Source organism: Saccopteryx bilineata, chromosome 8 (genome assembly GCF_036850765.1).
Source record: "Saccopteryx bilineata isolate mSacBil1 chromosome 8, mSacBil1_pri_phased_curated, whole genome shotgun sequence".
Lineage (NCBI taxonomy): Eukaryota > Metazoa > Chordata > Mammalia > Chiroptera > Emballonuridae > Saccopteryx > Saccopteryx bilineata.
The window spans coordinates 26,954,131-26,977,385 of NC_089497.1; the positions used below are offsets into that span (position 1 = coordinate 26,954,131).

A 23,255-nucleotide genomic window follows, 5' to 3' on the forward strand; every position below is an offset into this window, starting at 1 on the left:
CTCTCAATTAATATAGAGATTTATTATGTTGATAGATAGAGCCCTAATTAATTTTTAACTGCTACATGTTATTTCATTCTGTGGATATATAACATTTTATATATTCATTCTTTTGTAGATAGACATTATTTCTTATTTTTCTATTATAAATAATCTATTATAAGCAGGCCTGCAGTAAATTTTTGTAGTTTCTTGTACACTGTGTAAGAGCTTTTTTTTTTTTTTTTTTTTGCATTTTTTTGCATTTTTCCGAAGCTGGAAACAGGGAGGCAGTCAGACAGACTCCCGCATGCGCCCGACCGGGATCCACCCGGTATGCCCACCAGGGGGCGATGCTCTGCCCCTCTGGGGCGTCGCTCTGTTGCATCCAGAGCCATTCTAGCGCCTGAGGCAGAGGCCACAGAGCCATCCTCAGCGCCCGGGCCATCTTTGCTCCAATGGAGCCTCGGCTGCAGGAGGGGAAGAGAGAGACAGAGAGGAAGGAGAGGGGCAGGGGAGGAGAAGCAGATGGGCGCTTCTCCTGTGTGCCCTGGCCGAGAATCGAACCCAGGATTCCTGCAGGCCAGGCCGACGCTCTACCACTGAGCCAACCGGCCAGGGCCTTGTGTAAGAGCTTTTTAGAGTAGATACCTAGAAGCAAAATTGCTAGGCTGAACAATTTCCACATTTCAAACTTACTACATACATTAAAGTGATTGTACCAGTTTACCACCCCACTAGAAGTGAATGAGACTTCTCATTCTTAAAATCTTTTTTAACATTAGTATTATCAGGCTTTTAGATGTTACTCAATCCAATGGATGTCCTAGTTTTTGTTTTGTTGTTTGTTTGTTTTTTGTGACAGAGACAGAGAGAGGGACAGACAGACAGGAAGGGAGAGAGATGAGAGTATCAATTCTTTGTTGCAGCATCTTAGTTGTTTATTGATTGATTGCTTTCTCATATGTGCCTTGACGGGGGGCTACAGCAGACCAAGTGACCCCTTGCTCAAGCCAGCGACCTTGGGTCCACGCTGGTGAGCTTTGATTAAACCAGATGAGCCCGCGCTCAAGCTGCCAACCTCAGGGTTTTGAACCTGGGTCCTCCGCATCCTAGTCCCACGCTCTATCCACTGCGCCACCGCCTGGTCAGGTTAGATGTCTGGTTTTAATTTTAATTTGCCTACTGGCTAAAGAAGTTTAACCACTTTTTTCAGGTGTTTCTGGGCCAGTAACCTTTTCCTCTTCTACAAAGATCCAGCCAACAGAAGAAACTTAAGACAAGTTGCTGGTTTTAACTTACTGTTACTTTGGCTGCTGCAGGACTCCGCTCTGGTCAAGTTTCTTTTCCACCTCAGTGTTATCATGAGATCCTGGTTCCCAAGCCCTTGACCTAGCACTCTTTGCTACCTGGGCTACACTCTTCATTTAATATCACTATACAACATTTCCCAACATAGTTTTGGATAAACTGGAGATATTTTATGAAAAAACTGTTCTGCGCTGAGTTTGGAAAACATTTTATTTATAACTCAGAGATCCACAGTTCACATGACATGGCACATTGACAGTACTCTTGTCCTTCAGCAACATGGGGGATGTTCCTTCAATGGTCTAGTCTCAGTTCTTTTTTTTCTTTCTTTCTTTTGTTGGAAACGGGGAGGCAGTCAGACAGACTCCCGCATGTGCCCAACAGGGATCTACCTGGCATGCCCACCAGGGGGCGATGTTCTGCCCATCTGGGGCGTCGCTCTGTTGCAACCAGAGCCATCCTAGCGCCTGAGGCAGAGGCCATGGAGCCATCCTCAGTGCCCGGGCCAACTTTGCTCCAATGGAGCCTTGGCTGCTGGAGGGGAAGAGAGAGACAGAGAGGAAGGAGAGGGGGAGAGGTGGAGAAGCAGATGAGCGCTTCTCCTGTGTGCCCTGGCCAGGAATCGAACCCAGGACTCCTGCACACCAGGCCAACACTCTACCACTGAGCCAACCAGCCAGAGCCTAGTCTCAGTTCTTATCTTACTGAATTGATCTATTGGAAACATTGACTGACCCCATCTCTCCCTCCCATTTGAAACAGTTTCTTTAGCTGCCTTCTGGGATACTTTACCCTGTTTTCCTCTTACCTCTCTCATCCTTATGCCTCAGTCCTATTATCTGATCCCCCTTCTCTATTGGTTTTTTTCTATCAACTCACTCCTTTAGTGATCTCATCCAGTCTTGTGGCTTTAAAAACCATACATAGGCCCTGGCCGGTTGGCTCAGTGGTAGAGCGTCAGCCTGGCGTGCAGGAGTCCCAGGTTCGATTCCCAGCCAGGGCACACAGGAGAAGCGCCCATCTGCTTCTCCACCCCTCCCCCTCTCCTTCCTCTCTGTCTCTCTCTTCCCTTCCCACAGCCAAGGCTCCATTGGAGCAAAGTTGGCCCGGGCGCTGAGGATGGCTCCATGGCCTCTGCCTCAGGCACTAGAATGGCTCTGGTTGCAACAGAGCAACACCCCAGATGGGCAGAGCATCGCCCCCTGGTGGGCATGCCGGGTGGATCCCAGTCGGGTGAATGCGGGAGTCTGTCTGACTGCCTCCCCGCTTCCAACTTCAGAAAAATACAAAAAAAAAACACCCATACATAGGCTAAATAAACACTCCCAAATTTATGTGTTCAGTTCAGGCTTTTCATTTCCATTTCATGTTGCTGTGGTCTGCATGTTTCTGTCCTCACCCAAGTTCATATGTTAAAATCCTAACCCACAAAGGTGATGATTTTAGTAAGTGGGGCCTTTGGGAGGTGATCAGGTCATGAGGATGGAGTCATCATAAATGGGATGAGTGCCCTTATAAAAGAGACCCAGAGAACCTCGTTACCCTTTCCCTCACGTGAGGATATTGTGAAAAGCCTGCAACTCGAAAGAGAGCCCTCATCTGCCTGTAGTGGCCCCCGACCTCGGCCTTCCAGGTTCCAGGCTGTGCGAGATTTCTGTTGTTGATAAGCCACCCAGTCTGTGACGTCATGTGAGAGCAGCCTGAGTGGGACCAAGACACGTGTCAGACTGACTGCCTAATATCTCTACTGAGATGTCTGATGAGGATACCGAATTTAATGTGTCCAAAAGTAAGCTTGTTGGAGGAGGATACGGGGAAATAAATGGTGATGCACAGAGACCTGACTTGTGGAGACAAACCCTATGGTATACAGAAGATGTGCTGTAGAATTGTACACCTGAGACCTGTGTAGTTATGTTAACCATTGTCACCCAAATAAACTCAACTTTAAAAAATGTAAGCTTGCCTGACCAGGCGGTGGCGCAGTGCATAGAGCGTCGGACTGGGATGTGGAAGACCCAGGTTCGAGACCCGAGGTCGCCAGCTTGAGCACGGGTTCATCTGGTTTGAGCAACAGCTCACCAGCTTGAGCCCAATGTCGCTGACTCAAGCAAGGGGTTACTTTGTCTGCTGAAGGCCCGCAGTCAAGGCACATAAAAAAAAAAAATGTAAGCTTGTTAACATTTTCCTCCAATCCACCTAACCTTCTCCATATCAACTGACTATACTGTCTTTCCTGACTCCTGTCTCTCACACTCCATATTTCAATCCAACCTAAAAATATATCCCGCGTCCCTGGCCAGTAGGCTCAGTGGATAGAACATGGGCCTGACTGACATACGGACATCCCAGCTTCAATTCCCAGTCAGGGCACCCAGGAGAAGCAACCATCTGCTTTTCTCCACCTCCCTCTCCCCCTTCTCTCCCTCTTCCCTTCCCACAGCCAGTGGCTCAATTGGCTTGAGTGTTGGTTAGGCACTGAGGATGGCTCTTTTGGTCCAAGCGTCAGCCTCAGGCCCTAAAATAGCTCAGTTGATTCGAGCATGGCCTCAGATGGGGGTTGCTGGGTGGATCCCAATAGGGGCACATGTGGGAGTTTGTATCACTATCTACACTTCTCTCACTTAAAAAAAAAAAGAAAAAAGAGCCTGACCTGTGCTGGTTCAGTGGATAAAACGTCGACCTGGAATGCCGAGGTCACCGGTTGAAAACCCTAGGCTTGCCTGGTCAAGGCACATATGGGAGTTGATGCTTTCTGCTCCTCCCCCTTCTCTCTCTCTCCTCTCTAAAATGAATAAATAAAAAATATTTAAAAAGAAAAAGAAAAAAGAAATATAACGCACACACACACATCCAGGATCCAAATGTTTCCCACAACTACCTCATCTACTGCCCTAGTCTTTTAGCCATCATCATCTCCTGCTTGAATTATTGCAGTATTACCCAGCTGGTCTCCTTGCCCTTCCCTTGCAAGGTTTCCATCAGTTATCAACACAACAACCAGTAATCTTTAAAAATATGTCAGATCAACTTACTCCTCTCCTCAAAACTCTGCAATGACTCTTTATTTTCCTCAATGGAAAAAGTCTTTTTAAAATATATATACAGCCTGACCTGTGGTGGCACAGTGGATGGAGCGTCGACCTGGAGTTCTGAGGTCGCCGGTTCGAAACCCTGGTTTCCCTGGTCAAGGCACATGTGGGAGTTGATGCTTCCTGCTCCTCCCCCCTTTCTCTCTCTCTCTCTCCTCTCTAAAATGAATAAATAAAATCAAAAAAAAAAAAAAAAGTTCTTTAAAAAAAAATACACACACACACACACACACACACACACACAGCCTGACCTGTGGTGGCACAGTGGGATAAAGCCTCGATCTGGAACACTGAGGTCGCCAGTTCAAAACCCTGGGCTTGCCTGGTCAAAGCATATATGGGAGTTGATGCTTACTGCACCTCCCCCCTTCTTTCTCTCTCTCTCTCTCTCTCTCTCTCTCTCTCTCCTCTTTGAAAACTGAATAAATAAAAGTCTTTAAAAAAATAAAAATAAAATATATATACATTTTTTTAAAGTGAGAGGAAGAAAGGTAGAGAGACAGACCCCCTCATGCACCCTGACCAGGATCCACCCAGCAACCCCCATCTAGGGCCTATGCTTAGATCAACCAAGCTATCCTCAGTGCCTGAGGCTCATGCTCGGACAACCCAAGCTATTCTCAGTGCCTGGGCTGACACTCAAACCAATCAAGCCAATGGCTGCGGGAGGGGAAGAAAGAAAGAAGGGGGAGAGGGAGGGGAAGAGAAGCAGATGGTTGCATCCCATGTGTGCCCTGACCAGGGATAGATCCCAGGACGTCCTCACGCCGGGCCCATGCTCTATCCACTCAAACAACCAGCCAGGGCTGCCTGACGCATTCTTAATCCCAGTGTCTTTATAACTAACTCCTTTAACAAATTTAAATATTTGTTCAATGGAGCATACACTAACCACCCTTTTTAAAAAGGCAGTATGCTCCTTTTCCTCCAATAACCCTTGTTACAATTCTAACTTATACACCACTAAGCTTGTTTTATATTTTTCACTTATTATGTTTACTGTTCATTGTCTAATCCTGCTAGAACGTAAGCTCTACACAACAGTGATTATTTTGTTTCCTGGGTTACCCCAAACACTTATAACTATTTTTGTCATATAGTCTGTGTTTAATAAATATTTATTGAATAATTATTAACATATTAAAAGCCTCGGTAAAAAAGGGGGGGGCCTTTTTAGTTCTCCTGAATTCTGTATTTCTTAAACTTAGTTGACTGCAGATCTCATTTTTTTACCAGTTCACAATGCCTATTAATACTCCTCTTTTTTTTTTAACTTTTTTTTTATTTATTCATTTTAGAGAGGAGAAAGAGAGAGAGAGAGAGAGAGAGAGAAGGCAAGAGGAACAGGAAGCATCAACTCCCATATGTACCTTGACCAGGCAAGCCCAGGGTTTCGAACCAGCAACCTCAGTGTTCCAGGTTGATGCTCCATCCACTGCGCCACCACAGGTCAGGCTTAATACTCTTCTTTAAAACAGTGATCCTCCAGAGTAGCCAGTCTGGGAAATTCTGATACAGGTAAGTATGAGCTTTACAGATCTTCCTCATTTAAATTCTATGCCCCCTATCATCTCGAGACTATTTTTTTAAAGATTTTATTTATTGATTTTTAGAGAGAGGAAAAAGAGAGAGAAAGAAGGGGGCAGGACGGGAAGCATCAACTAGTAGTAGCTGTCTCTCATATGTGCCTCGACAGGGAAAGCCCTTGGTTTCAGTCAGACTGGCGGCCGCCGTGTTCCAGGTTGGCGCTTCATTCACTGCGCCACCAGTCAGGCTCGAGACTAATTTTGATTACTGCTAAAATTTTCAGTTCACAATGCAATATTGGTAGCTGAGAAGGGGTAGGCAATACTGGCATTAAGAGGGGGTTTGTTGAAGCAAACTTTGACCTGACAGAATGAGATAATCCTAAAGTAGAAGTTGTCCACCTTTCAGGCCAGCAGTGAAGCTATTTGGGGACACGTTTCTCAGAACGATCCGGCAGATAGATCATATGCCTCCTCACCATCTCTTATCAAGTCAGGGTGTCCTGGCTGCCCACTTCCACAACGTAGAGATGACAATTATGCAAATCCATCTGACCTCTTTATTGTATAACCTTTGCCAGACCAACTACTTACATCAATATCAACATTAAGGGAGGAAGACAAGCAGTTGTATTGTGTCAGTTATGAATTTTAAGTGGGAAATGGCTTGGATAAAAGAAGAAATAAGGCAATGGCATAGGCTACAAAAATTGGCCCACATAAGGTCTTAGAGTTTCAATTTAATTACAATAGACATCTGCTTCTGTTGATGCTGAATCAACTCCTTAACCTTATTCCTTTACTGCTTTCTTTATGAGCCCCATAATCCTCTTTAAGAACAATCAAAAACCCACATCTGTCAAAATTAGAAAGTGGTCACTACCAGGAAATAAAGTGAATCGCAAGGTCCCCGCAGAGCTCTGTAATGGTGTAAGCTCCTCCTCGCACACACTGCCTCCCGTTCCCTCCTCTCCCACCCTGATCGTCTCAGCCAGTTCCACGCCTTCGCAGGCAGCCACAGAGGAAACTGGCAGGGCAGGGCTGGGTCCCCGATATTCATCTTGGGATATGTAGCTATTATTTTGCTTACAAAGAGAAAACAAAAGGAAAGCAAAGGTCTTATTTAGATTGAATCAAGAACATCTGCCAACAAATACTAAGCCTCCAGAAATTTCCCAACGTGTCTGCGTGATGTCACATAGGCAAATATTTTCAGTAGGAAACTGTGCAGTTATGCTATGTGGAAGGACCTTTGGAGATCAGACTACTCCCCTATTCTCTTTTTTACATATGAGGAAACCAAGATTGGAGAGATTAAGTGCACAATGTATTTACTTTCTTTTCTTTCTTTCTTTTCGGTTTTTGCCTTGGTATATTGGAAATACAATATAATTAGTCTGTGCCTAGAGCAGCCAGTAGGGGGCATTTTCTATCCCTCCAAAACACCTTGCTCTCAACTCAGAAATGGTGTTTTCTCCCCCGTTTCCCAGAGTTTACAGAGCCCCAGTAAGGTATCTTTCCTTTTCATCATCCTCTTTCACTTCTCTCCCACTTCATTCCTAAAATACAGAAACAGTTGTGATATGAGCGGGGAATCTGAAGAATCTTGCTCTGCTTCAGAGAAAAGTGGGTTACATGAAATAAAATGGTCTCCATCATACTGTAATAGTACAATAAGACCACCAGATGGCAGCATAGGCCACAAAATTCCAAGTGGACCACACTACACTATTAAGTATTTTCCTTACAAAAAGAAAACCATACTGCACTGGGCTCACCAATACAGGCAAATGAAAAGATTGATGATATAATGCCAAATGATTCAGGCATAAAGGAAATCCCTGTTATCAAGGAAAATGCAATTAGTATTTATCTTAAATGAAGATTCACCAAGAATGTTGATTTTCTGAACACTGATATTTGTAAGGTTTCAACTCTTTCCTAGATTTAAAGAAGGCAGTATCTTTCCTAGATGTAAGGGTAGCACTTTGTTTTCTCTCTCGGAAAGATAGTTTACAGAGGTAAACACTGTGGGAAAAGAAACTTCCTTCTAAAATAAAGTGCCCATTACGAGTACTGTAGTAAGAAGGCTGTGGTGTCACAGCGGATCGAGTGTAAAGTCGCCGGGTTGAAACCTTGGGCTTGTCTGGTCAAGGCACATAGGACAAGCGGTCAATGAACAACTAAAGTGAAGCAACTATGAGTTGATACTTTTTGCTTCCCCCACCTATCTCCTCTCTCTGTAAAATCAATAAGTAAAATCTTTAAAAATAGTAAATAAGGCCCTGGCCGGTTGGCTCAGCGGTAGAGCGTCGGCCTGGCGTGCTGGGGACCCGGGTTCGATTCCCGGCCAGGGCACACAGGAGAAGCGCCCATTTGCTTCTCCACCACCACCACCCCGCCCCTCCTTCCTCTCTGTCTCTCTCTACCCCTCCCGCAGCCGAGGCTCCATCGGAGCAAAGATGGCCTGGGCGCTGGGGATGGCTCCTTGGCCCCTGCCCCAGGCGCTGGAGTGGCTCTGGTCTCGGCAGAGAGACGCCCCGGAGGGGCAGAGCATCGCCCCCTGGTGGGCAGAGCGTCGCCCCTGGTGGGCGTGCCGGGTGGATCCTGGTCAGGCGCATGCTGGATTCTGTCTGACTGTCTCTTCCTGTTTCCAGCTTCAGAAAAGAAAAAAAAATTTTTTTTAAAGAAAAAAAAAATAGTAAATAAAAATGAAAGGCACAAGATAGCCCTGGCTGAACAGCTCGTTTGGTTAGAGCATTGCCCCAATGTGCAGAGATTGCTGGTTCCATCCCCACTCAGGACACATACAGAACCGGATCAACGCTTCTGTCTCTCTCACTCCCCCTTCCTCGCTGTCTCTAAAATAAACAAATAAAATTTAAAAATAAAATAAAATAAAAAGACATGAGATAGGAGCTGAGAGACTTGGCTCTGGGAGGGTATGTGACAGTAAGTGTATGATTTTTTTTTTTTTAACTGCATGGTTTTTAGAAAGCTTTTTAACCTCCCTGGACTTCCATTTTCTCTTCTGTATTCATTAGGCAGATGGATTTAGGTGACTTGGAAGACCCTTAGGAGACAATAAAATATAGTGTTTAAGAATGTGATCTTGCCTGACCAATGGTGGCGCAGTGGATAAAGCGTCGACCTGGAGATGCTGAGGTAGCCGGTTCGAAACCCTGGGCTTGCCTGGTCAAGGCACATATGGTAGTTGATGCTTCCAGCTCCTCCCCCCTTCTCTCTCTCTGTTTCTCTCTCCCTCTCTCTCTCCTCTCTAAAAAATGAATAAATAAATAAATAATTTAAAAAAAAAAAAAGAATGTGATCTTAGGGCCTGACCAGGCAGTGGCACAATGGATAGAGTGTTGGCCTGGGACACTGAGAACTCAGATTCAATCCCCGAGGTCATCAGCTTGAGTATGGAGTCACCCGCTTGAGCGTGGGATAATATAGACGTGACACCATGGTCACTGGCTTGAGCCCAAAGGTTGCTGGTTTGAAGTCCAAGGTCACTGGCTTGAGCAAGGGGTCACTCGCTCTGCTGTAGCCCCCTGGTCAAGGCACATGTGAGAAAGCAATCAATGAACAATTAAGGTGCTGCAACTATGAGTTGATGCTTCTCATCTTTCTCCCTTCCTGTCTGTCTGTCCCTGTCTGTCCCTCTCTTTCTAAAAAAAAAATTTTTTAAAAATCATTTTTGCTAACTTGCTAATTGTGATCATTCAATGATATTTCTTAATAAATTCAACCTAAGCTTACAAGACAACACAGCAGAGCACAGGCCTGACCGGTGGTGGCACAGTGAATAGAGCATCGACATGGGATGCTGAGGTCCCAGGTTCGAAACCCCGAGGTCTCTGCAGTAAAGAAATTTGGCAAGAAAGGCAAGATCTCCATTCTCATACAAATTTGCAGCGGTTATATTTTTCGAGCTCATGCTACAGTGCTAGTATTTTAGAGAGATCTCAGTGCAAATACAAAGGAAATTTTCATATTTCAAGACCCATTAGTTGTGCCACTGAGCAGCTCTCAGTTTTGTTTTTTGTTTATTTTCTGAGAGTGAGTGAGAAAGAAAGAGACAGGAAGAGATAAAGATGAGAAGAATCAACTTGTAGTTTTGTCACTTTAGCTGTTCACTGGTTGCTTCTTTTATGTGCCTTGATGGGGTGGGAGGGGGCTAAGGTGAGCCAGTGATCCCCCGCTCAAGCCAGCAACCTTGGGGTTTCAAACCTGGGCCCTCAGCATCCCAGGTCAATGCTCTATCCACTGCACCACCACCTTCAGGCTTTCTTAACTTTAAATAAGAAATGATTAGATCTCACATGCTAAACAGAAAATGTACAGAGAATGATATAACTCTATAATTGCCTTCCAAGAGAGTAATATGCTCAATTTTGTTTAATTGAGAGGAGGAGATACAGAGACAGACTCCCACATGCACCCTGACCGGAACCACTTGCAACCCCTATTTCGGGCCAATGCTTGAAATCAACCAAGCTATCCTCAGCTCCTGAGGCGACAGTTGAACCAATCAAGCCACTGGCTACAGGAGGGGAAAAGAGAGAGAAAAAAGGCGGGGAGGGGAGAAACAGATGGTCACTTCTGTGTGCCTTGACCACAGATCAAACCCAAGACATCCACACGCAGGGCCAACAATGTTATCCCCTGGCCAACCGGCCAGAGCTTAATATGCTCAATTTAAATCACGTGCCCTTCCCTGGCCAGGTAGCCCAGTGGGCTAGCGCTTCCTCCTGATGCGCCAAGTTTCAGGTTCAATACCGGTCAAGGCACATACAGGAACCAACTTATTTATGAATGCATAAATAAGTGAAACAACAAATTGATGTTTCTCTCTAAAATCAAAAATATATATTTTTAATTTTTAAATCATACACCCTTGGATTCATCTCAGTATTGGGCAGTGTTTATCTGAGTGAAAAGACAAAATTCGGGTGCCTGGACTATGGTGGCACAGTGGATAGAGCACCAACCTGGAACTTTGAAGTTGCCTATTAAAAAGCCTGGGCTTGCCTGACCAAGTGGTGGCACAGCAGATAGAGCATTGACCTGGGACACTGAGGACCCAGGTGTGAAACCCCGAGGTTGCTGGCTTGAGCAAGGAGTTATTGGCTCGGGTGGAGTCACCCCTACCCCACCCCATCAAGGCACGTATGAAAAGTAATCAATGAACAGCTATGAGTTGATGCTTCTCATCTCTCTCCTTTCCTGTCTGTCTTTCTCCTCTCCCTCCCTGAAAAACAACAAAGCCTGGGCTTGCCCGGTCAAGCACACGCAACAAGCAACCAATGAACAGCCAGAATGCTGAAGCAAGGACTTCTCATTTCCTGCCCCTCCTCTGTCTCTGTAAAATCAATAAATAAAGTCTTTAAAAGAAAGACTAAATTTGGGTTAAAAATTAATTGTGTAATATCTAGTTACAGATCAGGATTAACAGATAAACCCTAATTAAGAGAAATGTTATCCACCTTTACAAAAAAGAATTTCATTCTTCTCTTTCGTAGACCTGTATTACAAACACTGTACTCGCCTGACCTGTGGTGGCACAGTGGATAGAGTGTTGACCTGGAATTCTGAGGTCGCCTGTTTGAAACCCGGGGTTTCCCTGCATCAGGCACACGCAAGAATCAACTATGAGCCTGACCTGTGGTGGTGCAGTGGATAAAGCATCGACCTGGAAATGCTGAGGTCGCTGATTCAAAACCCCGGGCTTGCCTGGTCAAGGCACATATGGGAGTTGATGCTTCCAGCTCCTCCCCCTTTCTCTCTCTCTCTGTTTCTCTCTCTCCCTCTCTCTCTCCTCTCTAAAAATGAATAAATAAAATTTTAAAAAAAGAAAGTATCAACTATGAGTTGATGCTTCCTGCTTCTCTCTCTCTCTCTCCTCTCTAAAATCAATAAATAAAATCTCTAAAAAAAACAACTTGTACTCAATATTATTATGTTTTAAATTTTATCAGTGATAATTTGAAAATCGTTTTTCTCTCTTGTGACAGAGGGTGGGGGGAAAGTGGGCTTACAATTGTTCATATAGAAAATAATAAAATAATTAATAAATAATACAATAATAAATTCTGCATTTTATGTAATTACATTTACACAAATGTAAACCTACTTTTGCCCCACCCTGTATAAATACCTATATAATATCTTCAATTTTGCCTCTTGGCCTACAAAGCCTAAAATATTTATTATTCACAGAATTCTGTTATAGAGGAAGTAAAATCTGAGTGGGAAGTTAGCCCGTGGAGGGGAAGAAAGATTTCCAGCCAAAGAAGAGGGCCTAGGCATATAAGTGAGAACCAATAGAGTATGTGAAAAACAGTCAAGTTATCAATATCAAGTCATATAAATCATTGACTTTTTGAGTCAATCAGTAATACCAGTTTCGTCCAGAAGATGGCTCCCTTTATATTCACAAAATTTTTTTTTTTTTTCTATTTATCTTTTTTTCTGAAGCTGGAAACGGGGAGAGACAGTCAGACAGACTCCCGCATGTGCCCGACCAGGATCCACCCGGCACGCCCACCAGGGGCGACGCTCTGCCCACCAGGGGGCGATGCTCTGCCCCTCTGGGGGGTCGCTCTGCTGCGACCAGAGCCAGTCTAGCGCCTGGGGCAGAGGCCAAGGAGCCATCCCCAGCGCCCCTGGGCCATCTTCGCTCCAGTAGAGCCTCGGCTGCTAGAGGGGAAGAGAGAGACAGAGAGGAAGGAGAGGGGGAGGGGTGGAGAAGCAGATGGGCGCGTCTCCTGTGTGCCCTGGCCGGGAATCGAACCTAGGACCCCCGCACACCAGGCCCACGCTCTACCACTGAGCCAACCGGCCAGGGCCCACAAAATTTTATTATAGGCCTGACCTGTGGTGGTGCAGAGGATAAAGCGTCGACCTGGAATGCTGAGGTCGCCGGTTCAAAACCCTGGGCTTGCCTGGTCAAGGCATATATGGGAGTTGATGCTTCCTGCTCCTCCCCCTGTTCTCTCTCTCTTTCCTCTCTCTCTAATAAAAAAAAAAAGAATAAATAAAACCTAAAAAAGTAAATAAAAAATTTTTATTATAAAAAAGATTCCAACAATACAGAAAATTTGAAAGCCTCTCATAGTTAACACTCATAAACTCACCGCTTTGATTCTCTTATCAACATTGGGTTATACTTGTCCCCTCCCCTACCCATCCATCTCTCTGTCCTTCCACCCGGCTTGTTTTTTGACGGATCAGTATGCCTCCCTCCACATACGTAAGCAAGTATTTTGTTAACAGCTGCTCAATATTTACTCACGATTTTCTTTCTTTTAAATTAAAATGTAGATATAGTGAAATGCTCAAATCTTATGTGAACATTTCCTGAATTTTGGCAAGCTCTGTAATCAACCTGAAACCCATACAAATAGAGAACATTACTATTAACACAGGAAGTTCCCTTACACACCTCCCCGTTCAAACTTTCCTCTCTCCCTTCGGAGGCAACTACTGGGCTGACTTTCCTTTTGCCACACACGCTAGCTTTGCATGGTGTGAACTGAACTTGATATATGTGGAGTCACACAGTATGTACTTTTCTGCAAGTCTTTCACTTAGCACAATGGTTTTGGAACTCAGGTTGATGTGGAAAATCCATAGTTTATTCCATTTTATTTCTGAGTAGTAGTCCATTGTATAGGTATATACATTATAGTTTGATTATATAGTCACCTGTTGATGGGGCACCCACACTGTTTCCTGTAGGTATTATGAATAAAGATGCTACAAACATTCCTGTATGACTTTTTTTTTTTGCTGTAAATATTTTTATTACAAAATAATACAGGTGGTACTTACTTTTCCTATTTTTCAGGAATGACTTGTGGGGGGTTAAATCTTTTTTATCCAAAGCAGATTATCATTGTCTGAAACTTTTTTACCCTGAAAAAGTAATTAGGAGTACATCACAATATAGAGACTGTTCCCCTGCTCAACACCCAGCTTCAGTTATTATCCACTCCTGGTCATTTTGTTATCCGTGCCCTTACCTACTGGACTCTCCCTCATATTAATTTAAGGCAAATGCCAGCTATCCTGCTGTTTTATAAATATAAATGTTTAGTGTGTATCTGGGAAGGTAAACTTCTAAAAATTAAATGTAATGACAATGCAATGATAAGACCCAAAAGATTAACAATACATCTTAATATCATCAAAAATCCAATCAGTGTTCCAATTACCCCATTGCCTGACCAGCTTGTTTGTGCAAATCAGGCCTCAAATAAGATCCATAGGTTGCGCCCTGGCCAGTTGGCTCAGTGGTAGAGTGACGGCCCAGAATGTGGATGTCCCAGGTTCAATTCCCAGCCAGGGCACACAGGAGAAGCGCCGTCTGCTTCCCCACCTCTCCCCCTTCTTCCTCTCTCCCTCTCTCTGTCTCTTCCCTTCCAGTAGCCACAGTTCAATTGGGTCAAGTGTATCAGCCCAGGTGCTGAAGATGGCTCCATGGAGCCTCTGTCTCGGGCACTAAAAATGGCTTGGTTGAGAGAACGGCCCCAGATGGGCAGAGCACTGGCCCAAAGTAGGGGTTGCTGGGTGGATCCCAGTCAGAGCACGTGGGAGTTTATCTCCCCTCCTCTCATTTGGAAAAGAAGGGAGGGGAAAGAGCCATATGTTGTAATTTGTTAAGGAGGCTCTTAAATTTCTTTTCATCAGCCAGTCTAGTTACACAGGGCCCAACACCCAGGAGCACCTCAGGCTGGGGATTTAATGCTCTGCAGTGGCTGTCTGGAAAGTCTTGATAGTTGTACCTCTGCATCTGTGTAAGGGAAGTATAGGGGAACAATAGAGCACATGCTCTGGGCTCGGAGCCTCGGCTCCCACGTGGGCCCACTTCCTGGGCCTCCTCACCCTCTAGACAGGGGTCTTAGAGAGCCGCAGGTTCTAGAGTCCGCTGACGCCAGCCTCCACCTCTCCCTCCCCTCTCTCCAAAGCCACCATGCATTCTGCCAGCAGCTCATGCCCACCCAGGGGCCTGCCAGCTCACTACAGGCTGGGCCGGCAGGGTGGTGCAAAGAGATGGCTGACCCCACTTCCTGACCTCTACTAGCAAATGAAAAAAATACCACGAGAGGTCAAAAGATAAATTGCAGAAGAAATCACTGAATATTTTAGTATATATAATAGCATCGTTTTCTTGCTATTGACACAAAGGACCCGACACTGGGGGTCCTGAAAATTACCCTGGGCCCTGAAAAGTAGTTATTCAGCTAATCCTGTCCATAGACATTTTTATTTCTCCCCTCCCCCCCCCAATTTACATGCCGTTAAGGAAATTAAGTCCTGCAGATGGCACCTCTGTGGAGTCGTCTCACGTCTCCCTCTGTCCCCTATATTTCATATATAATCGGTAGATCAAAAGACTTGATTAGACGTATACTCTTTTAAAGAATGCTTTCTAATTTTTAAGTTTAAGACCTACTTCATGATTTTTAATTTTAATAATGCTTCAAAATTCTAAAGCCCTGGCCAGATAGCTCAGTTGGCTGGAATGTCATTTTGAAGCACAGAGGTTGCCAGTTCGATCCCCAGTCAGGGCACATACAGGAACAGCCTGATGTTCCTATCTCTCTGTCTCTCCCGGCGAAAGAAAAAGAAAAGAAAGAAAGAAAGAAAGAAAGAAAGAAAGAAAGAAAGAAAGAAAGAAAGAAAGAAAGAAAGAAAGAAAGAAAAGAAAGGGAGAGAAAGGAGAGAGGGAGGGAGGGAGGGAGGGAGGGAGGGAGGGAGGGAGGGAGGGAGGAAGGAAGGAAGGAAGGAAGGATCATAATTTTAAAGAAAGCTTCATAATTTTTAATGCTACATTAAACCTAGCAATTTTCTAACCAAGTTAACTGGGCATTACTTTCAAAGCCCTCCCTGAAGTCAATGCCTAAGAGTCTTGGGAATGACCAGCCTGCTGGGCACTATGGTGATAGATTGTAAAAAAGGCAAGACCCATGCTACATCCGAGAAGAGGATGTTATCGGAAGAAAACACCAGAATGTGATTACTTGGTCTGTAGGGATGGTAAATATAGAGATGCCCTATCCAGATCCCTTTAAGCAACAGGCACGGTGACCAGCAGCATCCTCCAGCTGTCAGTAGCATCTGGCTCGGCTGCTGAGAACCACCTCCCTTAGATAGTGACTCTCAGGGGCAATGGATATCTGGTAACTATACGACATGAAGATATAAAAAAGGTTGATTATTTGGCCCAATGAATAGCAATAATTGTTCCTGAGCACATACAGGAACAGATCAATGTTTCTTCTCTCTATCACTTCCTCTTCCTAAAGTTAATAAAAACAAGTAAATAACAATATATTTAATCAGCAATGACTTAAAACAGAGTGAAATGAATGTCAGAGTTGATTAAGTTCATGGAAGCCTGAGGCAGTCATTTGCCTACAGTCTAGACAATATCTTCCCAAAGTATACTAGGAATTCTCAACAGCTGGTCAGAGTTGGCCAGGCTGTCAAATTCTTCCTCTTTGCTCTTCATTTCCACTCAGAGTTCTATAACTCGTTCTTGAGACTGGTTCCAGCATAATTGTACAGCTTTCTTTTTTTTTTATAAGCATCCTTTTAAAAATATTTTATTTATTCATTATAGAGAGGGGAGAGAGAGAGAGAGAGAGAGAGAGAGAGAGAGAGAGAGAAGGGGGGAGGGGCAGGAAGCATCAACTCCCATATGTGCCTTGACCAGGCAAGCCCAGGGTTTTGAACCGGCGACCTCAGTGTTTCCAGGTTGACGCTTTATCCACTGCGCCACCACAGGTCAGGCTGTACAGCTTTCTTAACATTCATCAGCCACCTTGTTGGACTTTCTAAATCTCTTCAACTACCTATTTACAGAACGTTTTCAGGGGTAAGCTGCTTATACAGGTATTATATATAAATCAATCTTCACATTTGTTTCCTAGGATTGCCTCCTGCCACTGCCACCCATCATACATGCTGAAGTGTATAGTATTAGGTACAGGAGGTTGAGACGTTGGCCGTCCAGTGGGTCTGGCCAGAGCTCTTTTCCAAGCTTCTGACAAGGGCTCTGCCCTTCTCTGCACAACATCGGGGTCTGGGCTCCATTAGGCAGCAGCTCCACAGCCCAGGCCTTCCTCGATGGCAGTCCTCATTTTGAGGTACGGTAGCGCCTCAAAATGGGATTTAGGAAACTGTGTGAACTACTAATGTATGTAAATACTTGAGCACACGTCCTGGCATAGAGCACTCAATGAATGCTCATTATCATTCATGCAAAGCACCATCACGCACAATTCGATTCGCACGGCCAGGAGACAGTTCAGATGTCATTACGTTTTTGCTAATTGTGAAACTATTAAAATTTAATGTTGTTGAGGGATGGGCCAAGACGGAGGGCAAAAATGTGCCTTTAAGTTTTACCTGAGGGGTATTCGTCTGTGGGTCACTAAACTATAAGAGTTCACATTCCTGCAGCAGGGAGTGGCTCTAGGACATCCCGCCGTAGGAGAGAATGACTCCGGCACAAGTGCCTGCGGGGCTGCTCTCAAAACGTAGATCAGGCGCCTGGCGGAGTGACGTCATCACCAAGCGCCCGGATTAGAGAAGGAAATAGGGGAGGAGATTGCCCCGACGACTTGACACGTCCTTTTCCCATGATCCTCTCCTTCTCTTCACCCACTCGCCTTCTTCCCGGCATCCGGAACCATGAAGTAAGCAGGAACCTTGGATCCGAATCCTTTTCCATCTTCGGGCAGATCGCCTCCCCGGGGTCCCCGACATGGCTCCTCTTTGCCATAGACGCCCTCCCTCATGGGCTCTCGCTTTTCTTACAGGGTGGAGCTGTGCAGTTTCAGCGGGTACAAGATCTACCCCGGGCACGGGAGGCGCTACGCCAGGACCGACGGGAAGGTACTGGAGGCCGCGTCGGGCGTACGCGGTCTGTGCTCCCCCGGGAGCGACCGCGTTCATTCGGGCTGGGCGGGTTCGCTTGCGGCGTCGTTCTTCGTCCCCGAGAGGCCGGCTCCAGGGCGGGTCTGCGGTGGCTGTAGGGATCCGAAGCCTCCGAGCGAACCGTTCTAGAGCTTTGATCTGGGGTGAGTTAGGTCGCAAGTTGGGAGTTTGTGTCACACGAATATCCCGCTGTGAGGAAAATGAGCCATAAAGTCCGGCGATTTTATGAACACCAAAACCCCCGGGGGTCCCGGGAGGGACAGGAACCAGGTGACGCCCCACCCTCCCCTGCGACAGGAGTCCCGCTTCGCCAGCTCCTCAAAGACGGGACCAAAGGCAGAAAGAAATCTCCGAGCAGCTGCCCAGCCATCTGCCGGGTTGCGACCCGAGCTCTTTGGTCTCTGGGCCTCAGCTGAGTAAAATGAGGGTAGAACTATGAATCCGCTCAGGATCTCAGCTTCAGCCTTCCTCTGCTTGGTACCGTTAAGTAGGCACCTTAGGCTCTTCGAATTTGTCGTGATAGGTTTTCCAGTTTCTAAATGCAAAATGCGAGTCGGCCTTCCTTTCCAAGAGGAACCCTCGGCAGATAAACTGGACTGTCCTCTACCGAAGGAAGCACAAGAAGGGACAGTCGGTAAGTGGAACGCGCCTTGGTGTGGGGGGCTGGCTCGGGGTCGTTCAAACTCGGGTCATCTGTTGCTGCTCTTCTGTAAAGTGGTAGCTAAATGACACAGTGTGCGGACGTGCTCTTCAGTTGTAAGTCCCCAGACAGTGAAAGAAATGGTTGAGTGATAGAAACAGTGGCTCCTTGTGTATATTTTATTAGGCCCGCAGTAAATGCCAAGTTGAGATTTGAAAGCATCCTTTCGCCTGTCAGGTAAAGGACATTAAGCGCGCTTGGGTTCCAGGGCACCGTGGAAGAGTGTGAGGTGTTTCAGTGAACGAAAGCTGAGCGCTTAGGTAATTTGTTTGTTTTTTGTATTATGGTGTTTAGTCCTAATAGATAGCAGTGGAGTTTTCCAGTGTAGAAATTTGTTCTCAAAACGGGATGTGGTTTTTTAAGTGCTCTTTTAGCTTGATGGAGGTTTTTGAGAAAAGGTTTGAGTGCAGAAAACAGTGGGATTAGTATCCAGGAGACTTGGAGTATTGAAGCTTGTGAATGTTTAGTAAGCACTTCTTGAGTGAAACACATTACTCGGTACTGAATTTAGTTATTTATTTATTTATTTATTTGTATTTTTCTGAAGTTGGAAACGGGGGCAGTCAGACTCCTGCATGCGCCCCACTGGGATCCACCCGGTACACCCACCAGGGGCGATGCTCTGTTGCGACCAGAGCCATTCTAGCGCCTGAGGCAGAGGCCACAGAGCCATCCTCAGCGCCCGGGCCAACTTTGCTCCAATGGAGCCTTGGCTGCAGGAGGGGAAGAGAGAGACAAAGAGGAAGGAGAGGGGGAGGGGTGGAGAAGCAGATGGGCACTTCTCCTGTGTGCCCTGGCTGGGAATCGAACCCAGGACTCCTGCACGTCAGGCTGATGCTCTACCACTGAGCCAACTGGCCAGGGCCACAGTACTGAATTTAAAAGGGGATTTGAGCCCTGGCCAGATAGCTTGGTTGGTTAGCATCAGCCCAAAGCACAGAGGTTGGCAGTTCGATACCGTTCAGGGCATATCCAGGACTGGGTCGATATTCCCATCTCTCTTTCTTCCTTTTTCACTGGCTAAAGTCAATAAATAAAAAATTTTTTTTAAAGAATGGATTTGACACATTTCATGGGATGGCCATTACCAAAAAAGGGAAATAAGTTTTGGTGAGAAAGTGGAGAAATTGGAACCCTCGTGCATTGCTGCATATAAGATGGCATGAGCAATGTAAGATCCAGCAATTTCTTTTCTAAGTATATATCCAAGAGAATTGTAAATAGGAACTTAACACAGAAAAATCGTACATTGGTGTGTGCATAGCACTGTTATTCACAATAAAGAGCCAAAGGGTGGAGACAACCCAGAGCCCCGTCAGTGTATTGAATAATGAAGTGTGTTGTGTACACACCGTGGAATATTACTCGGCCTTAAAAAGCTGACAGCGGGCCAGCATGCACGAACCTTTAAGACGTGCTAAGTGAAATAAGCCAGAGTAAAAGGACAAATGTTACAGTGTTCCGTTTTTTTGTTTGTTTGTTTTTTGTATTTTTCTGAAGCTGGAAACGGGGAGAGACAGTCAGACAGACTCCCGCATGTGCCCGACCAGGATCCACCTGGCACACCCACCAGGGGGCGATGCTCTGCCGCGACCAGAGCCACTCCCGCGCCTGGGGCAGAGGCCAAGGAGCCATCCCCAGCGCCCGGGCCATCTTTGCTCCAATGGAGCCTTGGCTGTGGGAGGGGAAGAGAGAGACAGAGAGGAAGGGGGGGGGGAGGAGAAGCAGATGGGCGCTTCTCCTGTGTGCCCTGGCTGGGAATCGAACCCAGGTCCCCCACACGCCAGGCCGACGCTCTACCGCTGAGCCAACCGGCCAGGGCCCAGTGTTCCGTTTTTATGAGGTAACTAAAGTAGGCAAAAATTCATAAAGACAAAAAGTACAGGATACCGGGTCGGGGGAGGGAAGAATGGGGAGCTGTCATTAATAAGTACGACGTTTGGAATGCTGAAAATGTTCTGGAGATGGATAGCTTGGTGGTTGCACATAATTAGGGTTGTATTTAATGCCACTGAATTAGACACTAAAAATGCTTTACAGTGGTTAACTTGGTATGTATCTTTTACCACAATAAGGAAAATATTTTTGAGATGTATTTGAGATTAATATAAACATGTAAATAATGGCATTCTCTATAATAAGATTTCATCTCAGTAAAATGTTTAAAGTAAAATGAGCAGTTAATCACAAATGTTCCCTGTTTTCCACATATAGTTTGTTTAAAACTTTAAATATAATTGCATATCCTTGCCTTAATAAACAGTTCTTCGAGTATTTTTAAAATTTTTCTTGGACTTAGGGTACACTGCAAATATTTGAAGTGTTCTGTCTTGATTCCTGGACATTCCCTAAACAGTGGTCAGCAAACCGTGGCTCATGGGCCACATGCAGCCCTTTGGCCCCTTGTGTGTGGCTCTTCCACAAAATTAGGAGTAGTACCCTAATTAAGTTAGTAACAATGTACCTACCTATGTAGTTTAAGTTTAAAAATTTTGGCTCTCGCCTGACCTGTCGTAGCACAGTAGATATAAAGCATTGACCTAGAATGCTGAGGTCACCAGTTTGAAACCCTGGGCTTGCCTGGTCAAGGCACATGTAGGAGTTGATGCTTCCTGCTCCTACCCCTTCTCTCTCTCTTTCTCTCCTCTCTAAAATGAATAAATAAAATCTTTTTTTAAAAATTGGCTCTCAAAAGAAATTTTAATCGTTGTACTGTTGATATTTGGCTCTGTTGACTAGTGAGTTTGCCAACCACTGCCCTAACACGTGGTGACTTTCTTCTCATATTTTCTAATTTGACTTACTCCCAGTGACAGTACTTTGAGTAAAAACAAAATATGTGATTTAAGGTTTGAAAAACAAAATATGTGATTTAAGGTTTGATCATTTTTTCCAAAAGTAAAATTCTTTAAAAGATTTTACAAATCACTTTTAAAGTACTGTCCGGTTAACTTTCTTAGAGTTTTAACTCTTTGTAGTAAAAAATGGCCAGGATTTCCAATAAATGGTTTAACCAGCCCATAATAAAAGGTCCAAGAGAGAGCTCCCGTCCCCCCTTGTGCCGTTCCCCCTTCTGCCGTGTGATACGTAGTGACAGCAGGAAGAGGGCCCTCACCTGATAATGCTGGAACCCTGCCTTCCAGCCTCCTGGACTGTGACAGACTTCTGTCGTTTACAAGCCATTCAGTCTGGTGTTTTGTTACAGCAGCCTAAATGGATTAGGACAGAAACTAATCTTAAAAGACTTCATTTCCCTTCCTCACCCAAATTCATGATTCCTGTTCCCCATCTTTTTTCTTTGTAGGAAGAAATTCAAAAGAAAAGGACCCGCCGAGCTGTCAAATTCCAGAGGGCCATCACTGGTGCTTCTCTTGCTGACATAATGGCCAAGAGGAATCAGAAACCTGAAGTTAGGAAAGCTCAACGGGAACAAGCTATCAGGTGAGGAGCCTTCATTGTGAGTGTTGTTGAGGTTTAATAGTCAGAAGTTCATAATACAGTCTGATTGATTTGCTGGCATTTCTATTTGCAATGAAAGCTACTGTGTAATTCCTAATATACGTTAAACTGACTTGGTGGTTAATAACATAGACAACCCCTTTTGATTTCTCTTAAAAATAATTGGGGATGGGGGAGGAATATGATAAATTGATAAATTCTATTTCTCCATAACACACTGGTTCCTTGTTAATAAGCTGTGTCCTTAAGAAGTAAAGTGCTTTGCCTTAAGTTATTTTTAACCCTGCAGGGCTGCCAAGGAAGCAAAAAAGGCTAAGCAAGCGTCTAAAAAGACAGCAATGGCTGCTACTAAGGTAATTATGAGATTGTCTTTGGTTCTTTTTATTTAAAAAACAGGAAAACATTTTTAATCCAAATTGTAATAAGTAAATAAAAGTTTCAAGTTTTTAAAGAATTTAGTGCAGGCTCTAATGAAAATGATGTTTTGACTGGTTTCTGGGTGAGTGTTTCTTAAAATTTATTTTGAAATTTTAAATTTACAGAAACGTTTTCAATAATAGTAGAGTGTGCAGCTTTGGTCAATGTTATCAATTTAGATGACCATAGTTTTTTAAAAAAAAAACCAGAAAATTAATAATGGTCCTTTATGACTAACAAAAATAATGTCCTTTTTTTTATCAATTTAGATGACCATAGTTTTTTAAAAAAAACCCAGAAAATTAATAATGGTCCTTTATGACTAACAAAAATAATGTCCTTTTTTGTTCATAGGATACAACTCAGTATCCCACATTGGGCATAGAGAGGGGTGATTAACACAAAGTTGCGTGGAATAATTCTACACAACATATCTTTTTGCAGGCTCCCACAAAGGCAGCGCCGAAGCAAAAGATTGTGAAGCCTGTGAAGGTTTCGGCTCCCCGTGTTGGTGGAAAACGCTAAGTTAACATATCAGATTTCTAAATAAAGGCCTGGCTATAACTAGATTGTGGTGTGTTTTTTACATGTTGTGCCTGTATGGTGATAGCTGAACTACAAAGTTAAGAATGTAAGAACTAGGCTTTTTCCCCCAAAGAATAGTTTATTTAGAAAGTCGGGGAGAGAGAAGCGAGCTGTAGAAGAAATGGACTCAGGGAACAAGTTACAGAAGCAAAAGCAGGGCCGTTGAAGCTTAGGGAAAGGGAGAGGCGAGGGAAATGCTGGGGGCGGGGCACGGGGTGCTCCCTGGAGAGCTGCCGC

The 23,255-nt window shown here is 44.8% G+C and overlaps 1 protein-coding gene and 1 non-coding gene across 2 annotated transcripts; one reads left to right on the forward strand and one right to left on the reverse strand.

Moving 5' to 3' along the window:
• The first annotated feature begins 17,501 nt into the window (after positions 1-17,501).
• Positions 17,502-23,002, forward strand: RPL24 (ribosomal protein L24). Its single transcript, XM_066241138.1, has 6 exons — positions 17,502-17,616; positions 17,740-17,815; positions 18,381-18,491; positions 21,862-21,998; positions 22,306-22,369; positions 22,878-23,002. Exons 1-6 carry the CDS (start codon positions 17,612-17,614, stop codon positions 22,956-22,958), a joined length of 474 nt encoding a protein of 157 aa, XP_066097235.1. The 5' UTR covers positions 17,502-17,611; the 3' UTR covers positions 22,959-23,002.
• Positions 19,347-19,422, reverse strand: TRNAV-GAC (transfer RNA valine (anticodon GAC)). The gene has a single exon. It is a non-coding gene; the product is annotated as a tRNA-Val (tRNA).
• Positions 23,003-23,255: the final 253 nt, after the last annotated feature.

Excerpts from the sequence above, each read along its gene's own strand:
- RPL24 (XM_066241138.1), top strand. Across the intron at positions 17,816-18,380 it reads ACGCCAGGACCGACGGGAAG|GTTTTCCAGTTTCTAAATGC; the intron begins GTACTGGAGGCC and ends TTGTCGTGATAG. Across the intron at positions 22,370-22,877 it reads CAGCAATGGCTGCTACTAAG|GCTCCCACAAAGGCAGCGCC; the intron begins GTAATTATGAGA and ends ATCTTTTTGCAG.